This window comes from Mixophyes fleayi, chromosome 4 (assembly GCF_038048845.1).
Source record: "Mixophyes fleayi isolate aMixFle1 chromosome 4, aMixFle1.hap1, whole genome shotgun sequence".
In the NCBI taxonomy this organism is placed as follows: domain Eukaryota; kingdom Metazoa; phylum Chordata; class Amphibia; order Anura; family Limnodynastidae; genus Mixophyes; species Mixophyes fleayi.
The window spans coordinates 6056534-6081354 of record NC_134405.1 but is presented as its reverse complement, the minus strand read 5'-3'; the positions used below and the strand labels follow the sequence as shown (position 1 = coordinate 6081354).

General features: G+C 42.4%; 2 protein-coding genes across 2 annotated transcripts in view; one reads left to right on the top strand and one right to left on the bottom strand.

Annotated features, from left to right (window-relative positions):
- Nucleotides 1-24821, top strand: part of LOC142150997 (gastrula zinc finger protein XlCGF66.1-like) — a 378789-nt gene that overhangs the window by 31838 nt on the left and 322130 nt on the right. The gene's annotated exons all lie outside the window — the stretch shown is intronic.
- Nucleotides 5834-24821, bottom strand: part of LOC142151019 (uncharacterized) — a 570528-nt gene continuing 551540 nt past the window's right edge. The window contains exon 9 of the mRNA XM_075206277.1: nt 5834-7061. Within this exon, the coding sequence (XP_075062378.1) occupies nt 6388-7061 (674 nt within the window). The 3' untranslated portion in view covers nt 5834-6387. The remainder of the gene's footprint in view (nt 7062-24821) is intronic.

The following is a 24821-nucleotide window of genomic DNA, read 5'->3' as shown; positions in this document are numbered from 1 at the left end:
ATCACGACACCATTTTACTAGACAAGCAATTCCACACCTTTAGCAGAAGGTACAATAAAATGTAATTATTAGGCTACAAAATGCCATTCTATCCACTGTATACTGGAATAACTAAAGATTATATGACTGTAACATCCCACTGGGTTGGTGAATCGCCTCCAGCAGTAGGAACAGCAGCAGCACGTACCTAACAACAGGCTACTCTGTGTATCACCGGGTTGTCCATGGTATGCCTAAGTTATGTCATTGCAACATGGCTTATCCCGTTTGGACTCTCATCAGGATATCTCATTTATGATAACGCCACCAATATTGTGAGAGCATTACAGATGAGTGAATTCCACCACATTCCCTGTTTTGCTAACACAATCTACTTGGTGGTACAGAGCTTTTTGAAAAATGACAGGGACATGCAGGAAATGCTGTCTGTGTCCCGAAACAATTCGGGACATTTCTGGCATTCTGCAGCAGTCTGTAGGAGATTGCAGCAGCTACAAGAACAATTTAATTTGCCCTGCCTCCAACTGAAGCAAGAGGTGGTAACAAGATGGAATTCCACCCTTTATACGTGTCATGAAAGCCAGATAATTGGAATGGTCTTGTCCTCTGCTCGAGTGACAGCTTACCCCCAGAGAGGTGCGGAGTCTAACAAAGGAGAGGTATTCACCAGGGATTCCCGCAAGGGAATATGGTCTTAGCTGCTCTCAACCACAGGTCACAGACCTCTAGGGGGCGCAGAGCAGATAACGCGCGGAACCACCAAGCAACTGTAAGGCAGAAGGGAAGTAGTAGTGAAGAGATAAACTGCAGAGAGCTGGAGCACTGAGATCCACACAGGTTTATAACTCTGGAACAGGACTGATGATGAGCGATGCTCTGCTGTGGTAACCCTGAGAAGCGATGAGCTGCACCGGTAACCCTGAGAAGCTATGAGCTGCACCGGTGTTTGCTGAGAAGCGATGAGTTGCACCGGTAACTCTGAGAAGCGATGAGCTGCACCAGTGTTTGCTGAGAAGCGATGAGCTGCACCGAAATTTGCTAAGAAGCAATGAGCTGCACCGGTAACCCTGAGAAGCGATGAGTTGCACAGGTGTTTGCTGAGAAGCGATGAGCTGCACCGGTAACCCTGAGAAGCGATGAGCTGCACAGGTGTTTGCTGAGAAGCGATGAGCTGCACCTGTAACCCTGAGAAGCGATGAGCTGCACCGGTAACCCTGAGAAGCGGTGAGCTGCACCGGTAACCCTGAGAAGCGGTGAGCTGCACCGGTAACCCTGAGAAGCGGTGAGCTGCACCGGTAACCCTGAGAAGCGGTGAGCTGCACCGGTAACCCTGAGAAGCGGTGAGCTGCACCGGTAACCCTGAGAAACGATGAGCTGCACAGGTAACCCTGAGAAGCGGTGAGCTGCACCGGTAACCCTGAGAAGCGATGAGCTGCACAGGTAACCCTGAGAAGCGATGAGCTGCACCGGTAACCCTGAGAAGCGATGAGCTGCACAGGTAACCCTGAGAAGCGAAGAGCTGCACCGGTAACCCTGAGAAGCGATGAGCTGCACCGGTAACCCTGAGAAGCGATGAGCTGCACCGGTAACCCTGAGAAGCGATGAGCTGCACAGGTAACCCTGAGAAGCGAAGAGCTGCACCGGTAACCCTGAGAAGCGATGAGCTGCACCGGTAACCCTGAGAAGCGGTGAGCTGCACCGGTAACCCTGAGAAGCGGTGAGCTGCACCGGTAACCCTGAGAAGCGGTGAGCTGCACCGGTAACCCTGAGAAGCGGTGAGCTGCACCGGTAACCCTGAGAAACGGTGAGCTGCACAGGTAACCCTGAGAAGCGGTGAGCTGCACCGGTAACCCTGAGAAGCGATGAGCTGCACCGGTAACCCTGAGAAGCGGTGAGCTGCACCATCCACGATGTCAGGAACAATGGGAATAGCTGAACAGGAGTCAGGGGAAATGCTTCCTATCAGGTAGAGACCTGATGCACTGACACCTATTAAATGGAAGAGGGCCCTTATAAAGGGAACTGGTGGCAGATGATCCAATCACTGCGGAGCTAAGGTTTGAAGGTTCCTGGGGTAGCGCATACGCAGACCACTAGGCAAGATGGCGTCCGATGAGAGAGGAACGAGAGGCTTAACATCAGATAGCGGTAACCAAGGGAAACCAATGTACACAATGAACCACACAGATCTAAACTGGTGCGATGCGTGATAATATGCTTGTGAGGATGGGGAAACAGCGAAAATCCATCCACGTTTACTCCACAAGCCATGACATTGGGAAAGGGGGGGGGGAATGTATTTTAGTCCAGCGCAGTGGAGAATACTTTATGTGTTGTGCAAGGTGCTGAAACCATTCGAAGTCCTCACCTGTGAAGTGATTTCAGACAATGTTAGCTTGAGCCAAGTGGTTCCCTTAATTAGACTTTTGGAAAAGCAGCTTAAGAAACTCAAGAAAGAGATGAAACAAAGCAATTACGCTAAGTATGTCAGACTTGTAGATCAAGTACTTTATCACTACATTTTGGAGACTGTGCTTGATCCTGGTTTTAAGAACTATGTCTTCTCTTTATTTCCAACTGCCCCAGATCAAAAGAGATACAATGAGCTCCTGGTGAGCAAGTTGACAGCTCAAGTAGTACTTGACACAACAGCGTCTCCTCCTTCAGTTTCTCAGTTTACTCTGCTAGGAAAAAAATTAGATTTTCCAATAGACCCAGGGATGATGCAGATGAGTCAGCACAACATTTTGCATTTTTACATCTGGTCTGTTCTGGTCTAAAAGAATTCCCCAAATATCATGGCATCTCTGCCATAACTCCACTTGACCCTACTGTCAACATACAAAGAATGGTGGAGGATTATTTTAACGACAGCATAGAAATAGACACGTCAGACAGTCCCTTTACATACTGGGAGGAAAAAAAGACAATTTGGAGACCCATGTACAAATTCGCTTTGTAATATCTAAGCTACCTACCCTCTAGTGTGTACTCGGAAAGAGTTTTCAGCACAGCCGGGAACATTTGTCAGCGATCGACGTAGGAGGCTACTTCCTAAAAATGTGGAAAAGATGATGTTTATCAAAATGAACTGCAAATTCCACAAGGAAGGTCTTTACCAGCAATTACATCAAAGTACAGAGACTTCTGTAATGGTGGATTCCAGTGGGGATGAATTAATATTGTGTGAGTATGATGTACACATTTATGAGGGTGAGGATGAGGCTGAAAATGATGACAATATCTTTCTACTGTAGAATTCATTGACAGCATTGTTAGCATACCTACCTTAAGCCCATTTGTAGCTAGTTTTGTGAGGGCTCAATCAAACCAAGCACTTCAGCCACAAAAATGGCAGTCCTCGTCACTGAAGTGATTGATTTGTTAAACTGTACATGTCCATTTTAACATATTACCAAGGACATTTCCTTCTATCAGCTTGTGTAACAGTCTACAATTCCAGTGTCAACAGTATTATTAGGTCGTCAATTCACATGGTGTACAGTATGGTTAGGTAGACAATTCAAATGTGGGCAGTATTATAACAGGGCTAAGAATATGGTTAGGGACAGGTCTAGGGATAGGAGTAAGGACGTGTTTGTGTCCGTCACACACCGGCCCCATGTACGGGTACCGGCATTGTTACCTCTCTCCCATAAGCGGTGACCACGGTATCCTGAACTCAGTTTTGCTTTACAGTCTCCATCTAGTCTCCTGTTCTGCGCATGTGTCATCTACCACTCTCTCTTATGACCTCCTACCTGTTCCTATTGGTCCTGGCACTTTGGAGCGTTATTTAAACCTCCAATTTCCTGCTATCTGATGCCGTTCTTCGAGTTACTCACTCTCATTAGGATTGGGCTTCCTTTGGTTTGACTTACCTGTTGTTGCTTTGCATCACCACTCCGGGTTCAGCTGGTTTCTCTCCGTTGCCTCTGCTGGAACTTCCGCTGTACCTGAACTCCGCAGCCGTGTCCTGTGTTCCATGTTCAGGTCTACTGCTCTGGCTTCGTTGCCTCATTATTGGAACTCCAGCCTCATTAGGAACTTTCCACATCTGCTGCTCTGAGTTACCATCTACGGATCTGCTAAGTTCCTCATCATTACTGTTTCTAACTGAACTGCCGATGTACCAGTAATTCACCTGCCGTTGCTCTGAGTTACCATCTACGGATCTGCTAAGTTCCTCATCATTACTGTTTCTAACTGAACTGCCGATGTACCAGTAATTCGGCTGCTGTTGCTCTGAGTTACCATCTACAGATCAGCTAAGTTCCTCATCATTACTGTTTCTAACTGAACAGCCGATGTACCAGTAATTCACCTGCTGTTGCTGAGTTACCATCTACGGATCAGCTAAGTTCCTCATCATTACTGTTTCTAACTGAACTGCCGCTGTACCAGTAATTCACCTGCTGTTGCTCTGAGTTACCATCTACGGATCTGCTAAGTTCCTCATCATTACTGTTTCTAACTGAACTGCCGATGTACCAGTAATTCGGCTGCTGTTGCTCTGAGTTACCATCTACAGATCAGCTAAGTTCCTCATCATTACTGTTTCTAACTGAACAGCCGATGTACCAGTAATTCACCTGCTGTTGCTGAGTTACCATCTACGGATCAGCTAAGTTCCTCATCATTACTGTTTCTAACTGAACTGCCGCTGTACCAGTAATTCACCTGCTGTTGCTCTGAGTTACCATCTACGGATCTGCTAAGTTCCTCATCATTACTGTTTCTAACTGAACTGCCGATGTACCAGTAATTCGGCTGCTGTTGCTCTGAGTTACCATCTACAGATCAGCTAAGTTCCTCATCATTACTGTTTCTAACTGAACAGCCGATGTACCAGTAATTCACCTGCTGTTGCTGAGTTACCATCTACGGATCAGCTAAGTTCCTCATCATTACTGTTTCTAACTGAACTGCCGCTGTACCAGTAATTCACCTGCTGTTGCTCTGAGTTACCATCTACGGATCAGCTAAGTTCCTCATCATTACTGTTTGTAACTGAATTGCCGATGTACCAGTAAAACACGGGGTCAGTGAACATCTCTACTTTTAATATAAATTGCTGCAATAAGTGTAACATGTCTAACGTCTAATATGAAACATTTTATCCCACAGTGAGAGAAATACACTATAATGGTTCCCTTATAATATTACACAGAGGTCCTTCTCTAAGTGATTATGGGAAACACAGATCTCTGCGTAGCAGATTCACCCCTGATAAAGCACTGTGAAACCACGTGTTAGGGAACACATTAAGCTAGCGTATCATGCAAGCTGGCCACTGATTGGACTATGAATCCTGATCAATTCATGAATTAATCTTATGAATCACTGTGGGGAAGTATATTTATAACTGCATTAGTATTATGGTATATTATATATATGTATTATTTTATATCACTATAAAAATCTAGGCCTCAGAAATAATTTCTTTATTAAATCTATATTTTGCATAGACCTAGACAACTATTACTATTCTATAGGTGTAGGACTTAATAGGTCTAATAAGTGTTTGTCCTTAAGTAAAGCAACACCTGACAATATATCTGCATGTGCCTCCAAAATGCAGCCATGGGGCAGGTACTGTGTTCTCAGAGAATATCTATGATCTCTGTACAGCTGGAAACATGTGGGACCAATTTACACCCACAGAGATATGTAATTCACATGTAATACTGTTGTGGTGATAAACTGTAGTCTGTAAGGAGTTCATTTTATTTCTTTTTTCGGATGCAGAAGAATCACTGCCCCTGCGAATAATTATTTAAAAAAAACCTGAAATTTATAAAGTTGTTACATTTGTTTATTTTCATGTAAAAAGTTTGTTGTTTAAAAAATACTTTTGTGCTTGTGTTTTATTTTTCACAGAAAATGTGTAGTGCAAATGTGTAATAATGAGACATATTTGTTAGTAAAGTTTGTTATAAAGGGGATTTTGCTATCATGGAATAGTGCAGGTTGGTGAAGTAATGCTCTGAAGGGGTTAATATGATGTCATTGTCATGAAACATGAGTGTTCAGGAGTAATAAGGTGAATGAGGGTAATTAAGGAAATACACACATGTGCGTTCTTCTGGGACTTGGAGTAGAGGAGGCTGTAGTACAAAAAGGATCAATTGTTAACAAATAAATAGAAAGGTAAATGAAAACACAATGACATGTACGTGCACTTGTACGACATGTATCTCACTTACTACAGTATTCAACTAGAAGTGTAGTTTGTAGTTGTATAGAATTAGAATAAGGAGATGTAACAGACCAATAGGAGCACATGTAGTGGGAACAGGGCAGCGTGCTGTGTTCCTGTAGATATATTCAGTACTGTTAGCTCTGCTGTCATAGAAGTAACCCCAGTACTGAGAGGAGCTGATGGAATTATCTATGGATCCTCTGATGTTCAATAAGACTTGATTTCTGAGCAAAACACTTGTTACATTCAGAGCAGTTATATGGTTTCTCTCCTGTGTGAATCCTCTGATGTTTTCTGAGAGTTGACCTGTGATTAAAACACTCGCTACACTCAGAACATTTAAATGGTCTCTCTCTTGTGTGAATCCTCTGATGTCTTACGAGACTTGACTTGTGCATAAAACAGCTGCTGCATTCAGAGCATTTAAATGGTTTCTCTCCTGTGTGGATCCTCTGATGTTTCATGAGAGTTGATCTGTGATTAAAACACCCGCTACACTCAGAACATTTAAATGGTTTCTCTCTTGTGTGAATCCTGTGATGTTTTACAAGATGTGCCTTCCGGTTAAAACAGCTGCTGCATTCAGAGCATTTAAATGGTTTCTCTCTTGTGTGAATCCTCTGATGTTGTACAAGATTTATCTTCTGGTTAAAACAGCTGCTGCATTCAGAGCATTTAAATGGTTTCTCTCCTGTGTGAATCCTCTGATGTTTTAGAAAATTTGACTTCTGGGTAAAACAGCTGCTGCATTCAGAGCATTTAAATGGTTTCTTTTCTCTATGGATCATCTGATGTCTAACAAGCTGTGACTTAATTTTAAAACATTTGTTACATTCAGAACATGGAAATGGCATCTCTGCTGTAAGATTCATCACTAGTTTGATGAACAACTATTTATTTATTAGGTTTCACCTAGTCAGAAAATCAGCTTGTGTAAATACCCTCTGTTGTAGAGGAACAGCAGTCTGTCACCTGACTTGATGGGTGAGGTATTTTTGAAGACTCAGATAATTGTAGAACAAGGTACCTTCTGAGACGTCTTCTGTTCTTAGTGGTAATCCCGCTCATTAATTTACCTGTCACAAAAAAAGTATATTATTAAAATGCCTTATGATTACCTGGGTGAATGTACTATAACAGTAGTGTTATATTCTATAAGTAACATGAAGTAGATTTATCTACATGAACAAATATGACTCAGTCATTGATATTTTTTTTTCATTTTTGTGTAGATTGTCACATTGCTGTGACCTATTGCCAGTCACATGTGCAGTGCATCCTCCTGCAGCAGATACCAAGGCTTATTAATAAGCATTGTCTATTAATGTCTGTAAATATTTGTATAATCATTATATTCTGACCTCAGAATGAGCAGATTGTACATCACGCAGTCCCTGCACTGACCATCAACTGGTAAAACCTACTACCATCCTGTCACACCTGTGCTCAGTCCATGCACTGACCATAGACTGGTAACACCTACTACCATCCTGTCACACCTGTGCTCAGTCCATGCACTGACCATAGACTGGTAACACCTACTACCATCCTGTCACACCTGTGCTCAGTCCATGCACTGACCATAGACTGGTAACACCTACTACCATCCAGTCACACCTGTGGTCAGTCCTTGCACTGACCATAGACTGGTAACACCTACTACCATCCTGTCACACCTGTGGTCAGTCCTTGCACTGACCATAGATTGGTAACACCTACTACCATCTTGTCACACCTGTGCTCAGTCCTTGCACTGACCATAGACTGGTAACACCTACTACCATCCTGTCACACCTGTGCTCAGTCCATGCACTGACCATAGACTGGTAACACCTACTACCATCATGTCACACCTGCGGTCAGTCCATGCACTGACCATAGACTGGTAACACCTACTACCATCCTGTCACACCTGTGCCAGTCCATGCACTGACCATAGACTGGTAACACCTACTACCATCCTGTCACACCTGTGCTCAGTCCATGCACTGACCATAGACTGGTAACACCTACTACCATCCTGTCACACCTGTGCTCAGTCCGTGCACTGACCATAGACTGGTAACATCTACTACCATCCTGTCACACCTGTGCTCAGTCCATGCACTGACCATAGACTGGTAACACCTACTACCATCCTGTCACACCTGTGCTCAGTCCATGCACTGACCATAGACTGGTAACACCTACTACCATCCTGTCACACCTGTGCTCAGTCCTTGCACTGACCAAAGACTGGTAACACCTACTACCATCCTGTCACACCTGTGCTCAGTCCATGCACTGACCATAGACTGGTAACACCTACTACCATCCTGTCACACCTGTGCTCAGTCCATGCACCAGGATAGCAGCATTATCTGTGCACATTATGTAAATGGGGATAGTGAGCCCATCGTCCAGTCATTCTGCTCAGTGTGAGGTGTTCAGAGCAGACAGCTGTGTCCTGACACGTTGTCTGACAGCTTCATCCCAGGATAAAATGAGTTACATGTTATTTAAGGGTATATAATATATTTCTATCTACAGGATGTGAGTAGGTTTGGTTTTGGGGTTTAAGGTATCTCAGGAAAAAGTGATATTAATGAAAAATTACTAATAATGTATATTACCAAAGAACACGGGTCTGGCAGTGTATGTGTCAGTGTTTCTCTCTGTCTGAGTTTATCACATCTCTATAAGAAGAGAAATAACTAAACTGATGCACAGAGTAATAGTTAGGATACTTCTATATTATGAAGGAGCTGATCACCTAGATACATCATATACAGTATACAATAAAAAACAAAAAAAAGGACTAACAAGATTGTCAAATATAATAATTAGTATAATGTTATAAGTTTCCCTTATATTAATAAAAGAAGAAAATGCTGGAATACCATTACCACTTAGTGCACATTATTAGTATATTATACTAATACTGTATATCAAACATTAATTTATACCACAGTACTGATAGAGAATATATAGATATTTTACACACATGATACCACAATACTGATAGAGAATATATAGATATATTACACACATGATACCACAGTACTGATAGAGAATATATACAAGTTAACCCGTGCATGATACTCATGCATTCTAGTCAAATCAAGCTACTTAAGGTGTTAAAAAGGTTCTTGTCATGCATTTGGGCCTAGCCCAGACCTCCTCAGGGGTAGAGCGTTACTTCCCGACACAAGCGCCCTTTTTTAACGTGGTTTTGTCCACATGTCACAACCTCATCATTTTTCTCCATCATCTCATCCTTCATCTTCATCGCCACATCCTTCATCAAGCTACTTAAGGTGTTAAAAACTCCCCACTGTCACCCCCGGCAACCACCAACCACTCCCAACTGTCACTTCTCCTTCAAGAAATATATAGGTCAGTGTATAACTCTGCCCAGCAGGTGGCGCTGCAGCTTGGTGTTTTTTTTCCCACACACGCCACTAGCCATTTATATAGTAGATATTACACACATGATACCACAGTACTGATAGAGAATAAATAGATATATTACACACATGATACCACAGTACTGATAGAGAATATATAGATATATTACACACGATACCACAATACTGTTAGAGAATATATAGATATAATACACACATGATACCACAGTACTGATAGAGAATATATAGATATATTACACACGATAAGACAGTACTGATAGAGAATATATAGATATATTACACACATGATACCGCAGTACTGATAGAGAATATATAGATATATTACACACATGATACCACAGTACGGATAGAGAATATATAGATATATTACACACATGATACCACAGTACGGATAGAGAATATATATATTACACACGATACCACAGTACTGATAGAGAATATATAAATTGTGAGAGCATTTCTAGGTCCTCAATGATGATGGCAATAAATATATGTGAAGGAGTTAAAAATCTTGGTATTTGCCTTAAAAATACATTCAGTGTAATCACCAGCTCCAGCCTTGAACTATCTCAAAGACCCCTAGGACAGGGGATAATGGATGAGGACATGGGGAGTACTAGCTCCAGTGAAAGTTGATAAGAACCCATAAAAGTGACATGAAGAGAACTAACTAGCTTTTGAGAAGATTTATATTTACTCAGGAAAATATCAATCATGTGTTTCTATTCTATAACCAGATCAAACACTTTTTCATGTATAAATGTATCCCACAAATAAATGAGCACAGCTCAGTTCTATCTTGACATGTCTGTGTCTTGATTACTGATCTCCTGGTTAACCAGCATCTTATCTCACTGATATCTGAAGGGACTTGATAAAGGAGAGGTAAAAATACCCTAACATTACGTGGGGGCTCGAATAGCCGGGATCTCGGACAACCTATACAGATGACAAATAACGCTTGCAGCATCAGCTAGAATCACGGACAGCTGTGATTTTTTTCCACTGATTTACTCTCTGTCCAGCATTCTTGTTGTGTGTCTAAAAGCTGTTCATCTGTATATGGTAAGAGAGATTTCCTGAACCCAGATATCTGTTTGAGAGCATAAAAAGCGCTAACTATATGGTTGAATTTAATATATGTCAAAAGTACTCACGATTGTATTTTAATAATTCATTTGGTTATTGCTCAGACTGTTCATGTGCTGTTATACTTAGAAAGCATTCTGCTGATACTCTTCCTACACTGGAAGCTGTAATTGATAGAACTGTTTCTGGATGTGTTGTGGATGCAAAGCAATATTATTGTATGTTAAATGTGCATTTAAATAAGAATATATATTGCAGCAAAATATAGATTACTTTTGGACTCAAGTGTTACTATATTGGCAAGTTAATCACATACCCTTTGAAGGGAAGCCTATCTGTCTGTACAGTATAAAGACATTACCACCTGGGTTACGTAATGAAGTTGTAAAAGGATATTCTGGTGATTATGAAATAAGAAAGCAAAAATGGTTACAGCTGCAACAGAGATTTTGCACAATTGTTATTATTGTATTTCTTTGTATAGTATGCAAATATTTTTCAGCCAGAATAGAAGGAATTAACGGTGGTATTGAGGTATAATTCTCTGTAAAATACAGATAACTGCTATAAGAGTGCATGTGGTAAAGCAACCCAACAATACAGTGTATTCAGAAATTCCATTAGAGGGCACACTAGATCCAGAAAAGTGGAAAAGGTTTCAAAACACCAATAAATCATGGATAAGCAGAAAAGGACAAGCAGATGTGGTTAACATGTGGTATACAGTATCATTAGAGATGAGAAAAAAAGAAGAGAGGATGCACACATAGGTACAGGTCTATTAGACATGCCACCGCCTTATGTGGACCCTACAGCTCCACCGCAGCAATCAGACAATAGACCAGATACACCACTAGTACCTCAACGGGCAGGTCACATAGTACAGTTAGCAGCACAAAAAGGGGCTTTCGCAATTAGAAACTCATTCAGTGACCCCAGTGGATGCAGGTAACACTCCATCAATCACGTTTCAAACCCCAAGTCAAATCCATTCTCAGTCTGCTAATAATGAAATAAATGTTTATCCTGAGAGACAGTGTTTGCAATGTGAAAGATGTGTTCCAGAAGACTATGAGGAATGTCCATTTTGTGATAATTCGGTAGAATTTAATGCGCCTCCTTGTACAGATAATTCTTGCAGGAAAAAGGAAAATGTTACCAAAATACCAATGATGGTAAGCCGGTTGAAGGATCACAATATCAGTCCATTAAGAGTAACAACAAATCCAGGGGTGAGAAGGAGAATAACACCAGAAAAGCAGGTATTGCATGCTCACACTCATATATATCCAGTCAGAATACAAAGGGTGCCTAACCCAAATTTTGATGCTAATGTTGCTGAAGGTGCTAATAATAGGAGACACTTACCCAACCCACAAGAAACCTATTCACCCTGGTATAAATCTGATATGCATACAATTATACAGGAAGCACCAGATCCTAGGAAAAGTCCTGCTGCATTTTCTGCCTATTTAACCAGAATACAGACAGTGTGGAATCCCTGTTGGATAGACTTGCAACAAGTATGCACACCGTTATTTGGGGTAGGAATGATGACACAAATAATGGGGTTAACAGCAAGAGCACCAGAAGGTGACAGGGGAGTTATTACTCATCCTGCACCCCCTGTAGAAGAAAGAAATACGTATAACAGTGGTCTTGAATTTCTAGCCAGAGTACAATGGTGGTGTCATGAACAAAAATTAAAAGCACCAGCAGCACCAGACATAACACAGAGAAATGATTCAGTAAGGATGTATTTGGATAAATTAACAACCAGACAAAATGATGATGGTTTTTCTACTGAAAACCAAGATGGTCAAAGAATGTTGAAAACAATGTTCTTGAATGGTTTAAAGAATGAGGTAAGAAGCCAACTCTTTACAGTTAGACCTGAGGCATTGTCTATGAAAATGTCATCCTTGCTACAGGTACTTGAAGGACTGGAGGACCAGGAAGCAGAAAGAAGGGAAAAGAAGGCCCAAAAGACTCCTCAGGTAACTGTACACCTGGTACAGGGAAAAGGAACATGGCAAGTAAGGCAGCAGCCAAAAGGAACAGAAACTGTAAGTGCAAGACAAAGGAATCAAGGTGAGGACATGACTGGCAGATGTTTTTGGTGTAAATTACCAGGTCACATGAAGAAGGACTGCAGGAAATACAAGAAGTGGCAGCAGCAGCAAAGAGAAACCAGCGGTCCCCAGGGCACCATAAGCAGCAATCAATGAAGAAATGTCTCCCCGATGTCAACACCTTGTCCAGTTCTTGTAAACACCTCTGAAGAAGGTAAACTGCCTGGAACTACTGTGCAAATTACACTGCCCATTGATCAACAATTGGACTGCCTAATTGACACGGGAGCAAGCCAAACAGTATTGAGACAAGATCAAGTACCACAAGAATTAGTGACCTCAGATTATGTAAAAGCATCAGGGTTGACAGGACAGCCTATACACCTTAGGAAAAGTAAAAAAGTGAAGATACAAGTAAACAAAGACTGTACTCCTGTCCCTATAGAGTTTCTCACTTCAAACACTTGTCCTGTAAATCTACTAGGTGCTGACACATTACAGTTAATGAGAGCATGTATCAAATACACCCCAGAAGGGATGGAATACACCAGTCAACTTCCAGACAACATATCTAATCAGGTAGAAGCAGCAGTACAGGTGTTTTTGATACAACCAAGTGAAAACACATCTCAAGATGAGGCACCACTACCACAGTGGCTGAAGGATGTACCTGAGAAAGTATGGTCAAAGGGAAAAACTGATGTGGGACTGTTAAAAGTTGCCCCTGTAAAACTTATTCTAAAACCAAACACACTACCAATATGTTTTAAACAATATGCTTTGACTTTGTTAAAGAATAAAGCAATCACAAAACAAGTACAAGACTACCAAGGCAAAGGTATAGTAAAGAAATGTCGATCACCTTTTAACACAGTCAGGAAAAGAGGACAGGGGGAGGGAGGAGCTCCCGAATTCAGGTCAATTCACGATCTCAGAGAAATAAAAAAACGACTGGTTGTGAACACACCCATTGTCCCAAACCCACATACCTTGCTGAACCAATATCCTGCTACATCAATGTGGTTTACAGTTATAGATCTAGCAAATGCTTTCTTTTCTATACCAATAACGATTCACAGAAAATACTGGCTTTTACGCATGAAGGGACACAATACTGCTGGACCAGATTGCCCCAGGGAGGGGCCACCAGCCCTTCAGAATTCTCTGAAGCAATGTTAACTGTCTTACAAGGTTGGTTACCACAATATCCTGAAACTACCCGACTATTGCATTATGTTGATGACTTGTTGATAGCTGCTGATAGTGAACAACAGTGTAAAGAAGAAACTGTTTCTCTACTAACCTTTTTGGCCCAGCAGGACTGCAGAGTGTCCAAATCCAAGCTCCAAGCAGCACCGAAGAAGGTAATTTTATTAGGACACTGCATTTCATAGGGCACTAAACATCTGCGCCACAAAGAGTACAAGCGATACAACAGGTAAAAACACCTTTCAGCAGCCAGACTCACTAAGTACGAGGTAGCATTGTTAAGTGCTTCACATGTCACAGTCAAACAGTGCACAGTATTAAATCCAGCAACATTGTTAGCCCTAATGTATGAATCTCAAGATTCAAAAGGAGGGAATAATAGTGAAGAACAAGAGACGTCAGAAGAAAGACATTGTGATAGTGATGACGATGAATTGGGTGAAAATATTAACCATAATTATTCTTTTTCACGATTGCCTCACTCTTATGGATATGGAAGCACAGACTCTTCCAAATGTTACGGACTCTCCCATGTCTAATGCTGTGTATGTACTTTATGTAGATGGTTCCAGGTATTATGATAACGGATCACCATTTACAGGATACGAGGTGACTACAGAAAATGAAGTAGTTGACTCAGGACCACTATCATCGATACTGTCAGCAGAAGCTGCTGAACTGATAGCACTCACCAAGGCATTGGAATATGCAGAAGGAACCACTGCCTATATCTACACGGATTCCAGGTATGCTTGGGGAGTGACACAGGACTTTGGTCCAATATGGAAGAGCAGAGATTTCAAGACCTCTAGTGGTAAGGACATACAGCATGCCAGTCTAATAAGAAACTTGTTTAGAGCATTGCAATTGCCACACAAGGTTGCCGTAATTAAAATAGAAGCACATACAAGGAATGAGACTTTTGTTTCAAAAGGGAACACGTTGCGCAGATGCAGAAGAAAAAAAAGGTGGCTAAGAGAAAGCCTGAAAGAGAAGTATACACAGTACAGAAAGAAATGTCTGACTATACTGATCTTAAAAAGTTTCAACAAACAGGACCATTGGAGAAAGAAAGATGGAAACGATTAGGAGCACAAGAAGATTGCGCTGGTATGTGGAAACTGAATGATAAACTTTGTCTTCCACAGGTTTTGTTCCCTCCCACGTTACAGATAGCTCATGGACAGCCGCACCTGGGGAAGGAACAGATGACTAGCGTGGTCCATCAGTATTGAATAGCTCCAGGATTCAATAAAGATGCTACAGACTATGTTCAGGCCTGATGGATCTGTGGAACTTCAAATCCAGGAAAAAGGGTAAAAACGTCACAAGGTACAACTCCAAAAGCCTTTTATCCTTTTCAAAGACTACAGATAGACTATATACCACTGCCTAAATCTGGAATATATGAATATGTTCTAGTCTGTACAGATCTTTTCAGTAAATGGCCGGAGACTTGGCCAGTAGCCAAGGCAACAGCAAAAGCAACTGCGTAAAGACTAATTGGTGAGATTGTGTGCAGGTATGGTGTCCCTGAGGTAATTGAATCAGATAGAGGTACACACTTCACAGGGGAAATAATGCAACACATAATGACAGATCTAGGTTTACAGCAAGCTTTTCATGTGCCGTACAGACCACAGGCTAGTGGGCGAGTAGAAAGGTTAAATGGGACATTGAAACTGAAAATTCAGAAAATCATGACTGAAATAAAAAAACCATGGCCAGAATGTCTTCCCATAGCCTTGTTCAGTGTAAGAACTGTGCCAAATAGGAAAAGCAAGCTGTCTCCTTATGAAATACTTTTTGGAACACTACCAAAAACAGGGTGTTATTATCCACAGCAATTACAACATAAACATGGAGATTTGACTAGCAATATGAGAAGTCTAACTGACCATTTGAACTATTTGCATGTTCTAGCATTTTCTTCACTTCCAGAGCCTGATTCAGACCTACAGCCGCATAAGCTGAAACCTGGCGATTGGGTGTACTTAAAGAAACACGTGAGAACTTTTGAACTAAGATTCGAGGGTCCGTATCAGGTCTTGTTGACCACGCCCACATCAGTGAAACTTCAGAACCGAGACTCCTGGGTGCACGCATCACACTGCAAGAAGACACTGGTCACACTGGACACAGCATCATGACCAGATACATCCTTTTCATGGTTTATGTAGCTACAGCTACTGCAGTTACTCCAGGATTATTGCAGGCTGACATAGCAAAATGCACAGGGACTGGATATGTACACGAGGAGTTAAGAAAGGCAAATTTAACCATATGTAGGTGGGATATTAATGATCTCTCAGATATAGGAAGAAATGTAACAACGGGGGAGTGTTTTAAAAGTTACTTAGAAAATGGAAGTTGGGAAATGGAAGATACGGTAGAAAATAAAACAGCGACACAACAGTTTGTTTTGCCATGTGACAAATTAAGTATAAAAATAAAAGGTGGGAAAGTGTACAAAATTCTAGGACAAACACACACTCACGTAATTTGGGCAGCAGAAGTAAATAGTACATTTGAATTGATAGGCACAAGCGAGACACAATGTTGTGAAGAACCTTTTATGAAATGGTTGGAAAGTACAGAGGCAAAGAATTAAATAGATCAATGCGGGAATAAAACCAACACAATAGGATACAATCAAATCCATAATGCCACTAGCTACCAGGATAGAACAATAGTCTGTACCAATAAGACACGATTGGGGAGTTCTACACTTAAATTGAGAACTAAATTGTATATTCTACAATTACAGCCAAAAGTGGTAACTAATGCCATTGTAAGGATACCTTCCACCTGCATAACAATGGAGGTAAGGCAGCAAAGAACAGTGATTAAATGGAATATCACTTTCCTAGTAAGCAACCAAAAGAAATGTAAGAGAGAATTGTATGACACCTTACTGGGGGTCACAGGCACAGGAATAGGTATAATGAACACAATAGATATGGAGGTAATTGATACAAAACTGAGTAAAACGGGAGCGGACATGAGTAAACTGGTACATATGCAGGCTGATTGGATGCCTACAGTTTTTAAGACCTTAACCAAGAACATACAATGGAACAAAGAGTTTTTACAGTTGTTTAACAAATCAGCCCTCTGTACTTTGAGGACAGAGGAAAACATTACTAAATTTATAAATTGGACTCAATGGGGGGTATTCAATTGTTGCTTTTAACGCGCTAAAACAAAAAAAAACGAGCGCTCTAAAAATATTAGCGTTAATACGGTAATATGCGCGTAAATACCGTTAACACGGTAGTTTACTCGCTGAATTTCACCTGAGCTGCGAGATGAAATTTAGCGAGTAATTACCGTATTAACGCTAATATTTTTAGAGCGCTCGTTTTTTTTTTGTTTTAGCACGTTAACGGCAACAATTGAATACCCCCCAATGTACCCTCCAATATGTACATCAAAAACAGCAGAAAGATACTGCACAGATAAAATTGACGGCTGGTAATATATTGTTTTACAGAGTAATGTTTAATGTAACCAAGCAGGAAAGGTTCAAATTGGACGGGAGGAGAGTGAGGTGCGAAGAGACTTATTGTGCAGGAACTCTGGAAACATACACCATAAAAACAGTAACGCAAGTGTGTAAGTTTATAGTTATGCCTATGATCCTACAGGATGGCAATCTATGGACACCTGAATTCACAGGACATTACATTGATAAAAAGAATAGGACACATAACATAGATCTCTGTGATAATACAGATTGGGGACCTGTTTGCCCACAACAAACTGCAGTATCTGAACCATGGTTATTGCAGCATAAAACTAGTGTTTGTGTATGGGCATTACACCCAAAGGAATATGAGACACTAATAGAGGTAGCCCCTCAAATGGTCTGCATAATCACATATGATGATAAAATAATACTAACCTACGGGCTGACCTACCCATTGTCAGGGTGTCTCATGAATATAACACATTTACAATAGCAAGGGAAAGTGTTGATATTTTATAAAGACCAAATGTCACAGGTAGACAACATGTTTAAGTATAATAGCCTAAGTCTGCCTCAGTTAACCTTATATATAGAGGAAATAGTAGAAATTATAAATGAAACAAGAATGCTGAGTGAACATTTGAAGCAGATAAACTATACTAACAATCAAGCAAAAATGGTAACGGTTATAGAAGGTAATGAATTAAAAGCTTTAGCCACCGGGGGCGTGGCTTGGACTCCATCACGAGCAGTGGCTGCATGGTAGATCTCCGCTCCTGCGCTGTCTCCTGCGCTGTACTGGCCAGTTTTTATCTGCCTAATCGCACTGCTCCTGTGCATTAGACCTAGGGGCATCTGTGGAGCCACTCGGGACTGAGGAGGACCTACCTCCGCTCGACCATCCAGCATTGCCCCAGCCACTGATCCTGGGGCTGGTCCACGCCGCCTCACCGACACCTCCCGCTGCCACTGGCTTCTTACCTGTGCTCCAGCGCGTTTTCACCCTCAAGGGCCCCCCTCTGCAGCGGGTTTGCAAACGCTCTGGCTCTGCTGCTGTCGCCGCCCGCGGCCTCCACTCAGCACTTCAGCCGCGGTCTCCACTGCCATCTGTACCGAATAGTCGAACTTCCGGTTTTCGGCAAGGGACTTCCGGTTTGCGCGGCTCCACTTAAATCAACCTGAGGGGGTAAGCTGAACATCCCAAGAGAAGTAGTCCAGAAACAGATGGTGGTACACACTGCATTTACAGGATAAAAAGGGCATAACTGGGGCGTGGCTTGGACGCCATACTGAGAAGAGCACATATAGTGGAGCTTTTGTGACCCAGCATCAATTCTGGCACCCTCCCAGGGACAAGGAAGAAAGGCCCCAGCAGTTGAGAGGTTAATCACAATTAAAAGCAGCACTATCATCCTTCCTACCTAAGATTTTCTGCCCTCTGCTGGTCCCTCTGAAAACTACAGCTGAAATTACTATCTAACTCAGCACGCCTGGTCATAGACCATGTATCAAAAGACAGGGCCCTGTCTACCCACAAAGAACTTTAACATAGTGCTAAGAATCGGTTAGATGGCGAAATAGTCCACCCACTGGGGGGAGGCGACATGTGACAAAGCAGATCATTGTTTTAAAGCTAGGCTATATATAACATCTGTACTTATATTCTATACTGGGAGACTTCGGTATGTACCTCTAATGGGCAAAGATAAGAAGAATCAGTCCAAGCGGAAACCTACGGAAACACCTAGGCGTCAGGATCTACGGCAATACCTTCATTCTGCAACTACTCCTTCAGAACAAGATAATAGCTCGCCGTCCTCACCAGAAGTGGCTAAGGCTGCAGAAATGGCCAACTCAACTGAATCCGCCTCCACTGATTGCTCGACGAGTACAAATCAAGACATCGGGACGATTTTGCAATTAGTAAAATCCTTACCTACAAAGACGGAGCTCCCCTCTAAGAAAGACTTTGAACATCTGGAGTCCAGACTTAAGGAGACAGTTAAGAAGGAGGTAGCCACTCTATAAGCAGACCTGGCCCGACTGTCATCTAGAATGTCTAAACTAGAGGATTTCAGAGAGGAATTTGTGGCACGTCATGATACTCTTAGCGACACAGTAGCTCAACAAGCTCAAGAGTTACAACTGATCAACAGCAGAGTTGATGATCTCGACAATAGAGGACGCAGGAATAACCTACGAATTCGGGGTATCCCTGAGGACATACCCACTCAAGACCTAATTGCCTTCCTCACTAAGGTCTTCAATGAGATCTTAGAACAAGACCCTACCTCCAGTATCCAATTTGACAGAGCCCATAGGGCCCTCAGACCAGGAGGGTCCCCGTCTGATCGCCCAAGAAATGTGATCTGCCGCCTGCATTACTATGTACAGAAAGAAGCTATTCTCCAGAAATCTAGGAAACTGGATACTATTGACTACGACGGCAATAGACTTCAGATCTTCCAAGACCTCTCGTGGCAAACCTTGCAGTTACGCTGGATGCTTAGACCTTTGACAGACATACTGCGTTCTAAGAACATTAAATACCGCTGGGGGTTTCCTCTTAGCTTACAAGTGTCTAACAACGGAAGGATGGAGATCTTGAGAACACCTCAAGACATTAAACCATTCTGCTCACACTTGGGCCTACAGGAGGTAGCACTTCCGGACTGGCATCAACATTCCGTCCGATTACATCCAACTAGCAGTGAAACCTGGCAAACAGTTGGAACCCCCAGAAATGCGACGAGGAGACGCCGAGACCCACTGGAAATCCTGGACCCTTAATCTTACTCTTGCTTTAGGTCCTCTTACAAATTTCTACACTATGCAACTGAAAATTCTTAGTGACCTTTGGACTATCTCACTTCCCTTGGACGTTCGCTACAGAGGGGTTCATGCCCGTCCCTGTATCCCTCTATTCTGGCAAGGCCAGAGAAGTTGAACATTTAAACTAAGTTTCAGGTCAACAATAGCCTTATACGCTGACTGTTCTTTGTAGTCACTCAAGTCCTTTATAGTTAGAAGATATAAATCCTAATGTGACGCCACATCAAGCGGATATGATAGTTCAGTATTCCTGTTGTTGACCCAGATCTCTCTGGTTTACACCTGCTGGAGGTCTTTCCACTAACCATGAGACTTGCTAAGTTGTTATTGTCATTACCACTTCTACTGGTCTTGCTGTTCAGGCCATTACAATTTTATGATATACTGATAAGATGACTCTGTTAGTCACTGTCGTTAACCCCCCCTTTACCCCACACCGCTGGAAGACACCCGAGAGATGGTTGTGGCTCCTCCACACCCGTCTCCCTGGAGCGGTTCGATGGTATACTATTTGTTGTGTTTCTTTCTGTTTGTTTGTTGGTGTCTGTCAGTGTCGTGTCCTCCCTCATGTGGCTTCCCTACCCTCCCCGCTAGTCTCAACTCATATAACACTTTACTTATTTGCAAGGTTCAAGGTCATTTATTGCTTACAAATGCCAACCCAACTCCTCAGCTATGAGATTGATAGAAGCGCGTTTCTGAGATACTTAGATCCACCATGACAGATAAATTTAAATTGGTCTCAATTAATGCCAAGGGTCTTAACCTCCCTGAAAAAAGATCACGGGCATTGAGAGAAATGAGACATCTCGGAGCAGATGTTGTCTTTTTTCAAGAAACTCACTTTAAGCAGGAATCCGCCCCACGGCTCTCGGATGGCTTCTACACTTCCTCATATCTTAGTAACAATAGAGAGGGCAAGACGCTGGGAGTGGCTACCCTGTTCTCTAAGAGATTGCCCTTCTCAGATTTTCAGAAAATTTGTCTGGTAGAAGGAAGAGCACTTCTAATAAAATGTCGATTATTTGATGTTATATATACTTTTGTGAACTTATATCTGCCTAACCAAGGTCAACCACTGTTTATTTCACAGGTATAAGATAAAGTCGCAGAATATGCGGAGGGAATTCTGCTTGTGGGAGGCGATCTCAATTGGACCCTTCATCCAGAAATTGATACCTTAATAGCCGGACGGGGGTGCGCAGATCGCAACATTGTAAGGTTAGACGTACACTTCATGAACACCAACTGGTCGACAAATGGCGCCTGCAACACCCAGGGGACTATTCCTTTTTCTCCCACCCCCATGAGGTATACTCACGTATTGACTATCTGCTCCTTCCACAACGGTTCCTCCCTAACCTCCTAACAACATCTATTGGCCAAATAACTTGGTCAGATTACGCCCCCATTTCATTGACTTTTCAACTCTCTCATTTTAAGACTAAAAAATGCACTTGGCGCCTAAACGAGCTTCTCCTCCAAAATACATATTGTAGGGACCAACTGACTGCTGCATTAGATGACTATATATCTGACAATGTTACTCCAGACGTCTCGAGAATTACTATCTGGGAGGCACATAAATGCGTTATCAGAGGGGAACTTATCGAGTTAGGCTCCCGTATGAAGAAAGAAAACATCGCATATCGAGATCACTTACTTCAGCAGATTAGGGACTTAGAGACGACACATAAATCCAACATGTCTAGGGACCTGTTGAACAAGCTTACGGAGACGAGGGCGGCACTTAACAAATTACTTTATGATAAAGTGAAGCTTGACTTCCAGAGGTGTCGCCATCGCTTCTTTCGTTGGGGGAACAGGCCGGGAACAATGTTGGCTAGGGCTCTGCATAAACAGCGAGCTAAGGCCTACATTGCCATGATTAAGGACAACAATGATCAGGAGTGCAAATTAACTGATGACATAGCGGGTGCATTCCACACATACTACACCAAATTATATAATCTCGAAACTCAAGAACTTGACCCTATAGATGCTACACGCTCAGCTCAGATTGCGGCATATTTAGAGGAGATCAGTTTTCCCACTCTCTCAAGATCAGATAGGGATAAACTGGAACAACCTTTCACTGAAGGGGAGTTGAGGGAGGCAATTAAATCAACACCTTCGGGTAAAAGTCCGGGCCCTGATGGCTTTTCCATTGCATACTATAAGACCTTTAAAAGATAAGTTGATACCCCTGATGGTGCCAGCCTTTAATGCGATCTCCAACAACTTCGCTTTCTACCCACAGAGTTTGGAAGCCCATATAACGGTGATCCCCAAAGAAGGAAAGGACCCCTCTCAATGTGCAAGCTATAGGCCTATTTCCTTGCTGAACGTAGACGTTAAGTTGTACGCAAAACTTATCGCAAATAGATTAAAATACCTACTCCCAGATCTGATTCACTCAGATCAGATGGGCTTTGTCCCGGATCGCGAGGCACGGGACAACACCACCAAGGTGATAGATTTGATTTACTCTGCCTCATGCTCAACAACGGCTTCAATGCTCGTCTACAGACGCAGAAAAGGCCTTTGACCGTGTGAGTTGGCCGTTTATGAGAGGGCTCCTGGAGCATCTTGGATTAGGCCCATTGGGACTTTATAGAATCTTAGCACTTTATCGACAACCCAGGGCTAGAATTAAAATTAACAGTGATCTGTCGGAACCGGTGATGATTAATAATGGCACTAGGCAGGGGTGTCCGCTGTCTCCACTCATATTTGTGCTGTGCATGGAGGCGTTGGCAAGGGCAATCAGGGCCAATCCGAATATATCCGGTGTCCAGGTGGGTGAGAGAGAACATAAACTCGCTTTATTCGCGGACGACCTTTTAGCCGTTGTTACCAACCCGGTTGTTTCCCTGCCCAACTTAGTTAAGGAATTCCGAAGGTTTGGCTTACTATCTAACTTCAAAATTAATTATGGCAAGTCAGTAGCTCTGAACATTAATACCCCGGCCCCCGTGGTGGAGGGTTTAAAATGTGCCTTTCCTTTTATTTGGCATCCCACCCAATTGAAATATTTAGGCGTGGTACTTTCTAACGATCTCTCACGCCTATACGACCTCAACTTTAAACCACTTCTTGGGAATCTCCGGGCTGATTTGAGAGAGTGGCAGAGCAAGAATTTCACATGGATAGGTAGGGTTAACATTATAAAAATGAATGTCCTGCCCCGACTTCTCAACCTTATACAGACGTTACCTATTTTAATTCCCGACTCCTGGTTTCAGGGCATCCAGCGTCTGGTGCGGGACTGTGTGTGGAGTGGGAGGCGCCCAAGATTCAAGCACGAAACTTTATTTAGACGAAGACACTTGGGGGGGTCTCCAGCTTCCCCATATACCCTCGTACTATGATGCTGCAATCTTAACCAGAATAATGGAGATGTCAGTTCAAGAGGGAGGGAAACAATGGGTAGCGATCGAATCATCATACCTCGACTCTTCTAGTACTACAGTAATTTGGTTAACCAAATTACCCAGGGTCTCGCACCCTACCCTGGGGCCCACTCTTGTTAAATGGTCTAAGTTAAGAACTCTTACTCATATTTCATCTTTAATATCCCCACTAACGCCATTGTTTAATAACCCTAAGTTCCCCCCCGGAACTAATCCATTAGCGTTTAACCTGTGGTCACGGGCAGGAATCCATCGTGTCGGCCAGTTGGTGGGAGCTACTGGGGTCCACTCATTTGTAGAGATTCAATTTAAGTGGAAACTACCGAATATAGAGATCTGGCGATATCTTCAGCTTAAACATTTTCTCGCTTTTAGTCTCCCAAAACAGGATATTAATAGGAATTTGACAGTCTTTGAATCCCTTTGTAGCAGACCTCATCACACCCCACACTCCTTATCGACTATCTACAAACTCCTAATCGAGTTCCGCTTTAGATCTCCCCCGAAATTTCTCTTGGAGTGAGAAAGGGATCTAGGAATAGAATTAAGAGAGACTGATCGGTCGAAAATTTTCCAAGCACTCCATGCTTGCTCACCTAACGTCTCAATATTAGAGACTCACTTTAAGGTTCTTACCAGGTGGTACAGATGCCCGGTACATCTTGCAAAAATGTTTCACGGACTGTCTAGTGCCTGTTGGAGATGTAGTTCAGGATCAGGGTCTTTATTACATATCTGGTGGGACTGCCCCAAACTACAACCCTTTTGGTCGCAGGTTATAGACATCACACGGAAGATGCTTGGCCAGGCTATTCCCGATACCCCGGTGTACTGGCTCCTCAATAAAGTAGATATGCCTATTTCCTGCTTTAAAAATTCTCTATTAAAATTTGTGATATCAGCCGCCAAGGCAGTCATACCTGTGAGATGGAAAACAACCACGCCACCAAATATTCGGGACTGGATTAGGAGATTAGAATATTACAGGTCCATGGACGAATTATATTTCTCAGATAAGGACTCTTTTGTAACATATTATACTATATGGGGACCTTGGTTAAAATTTAAAGATTCGCCAGAGTTTGCGGCCTTGGATACATCTAGGTGAAACATGTATCTTTAGGTTAC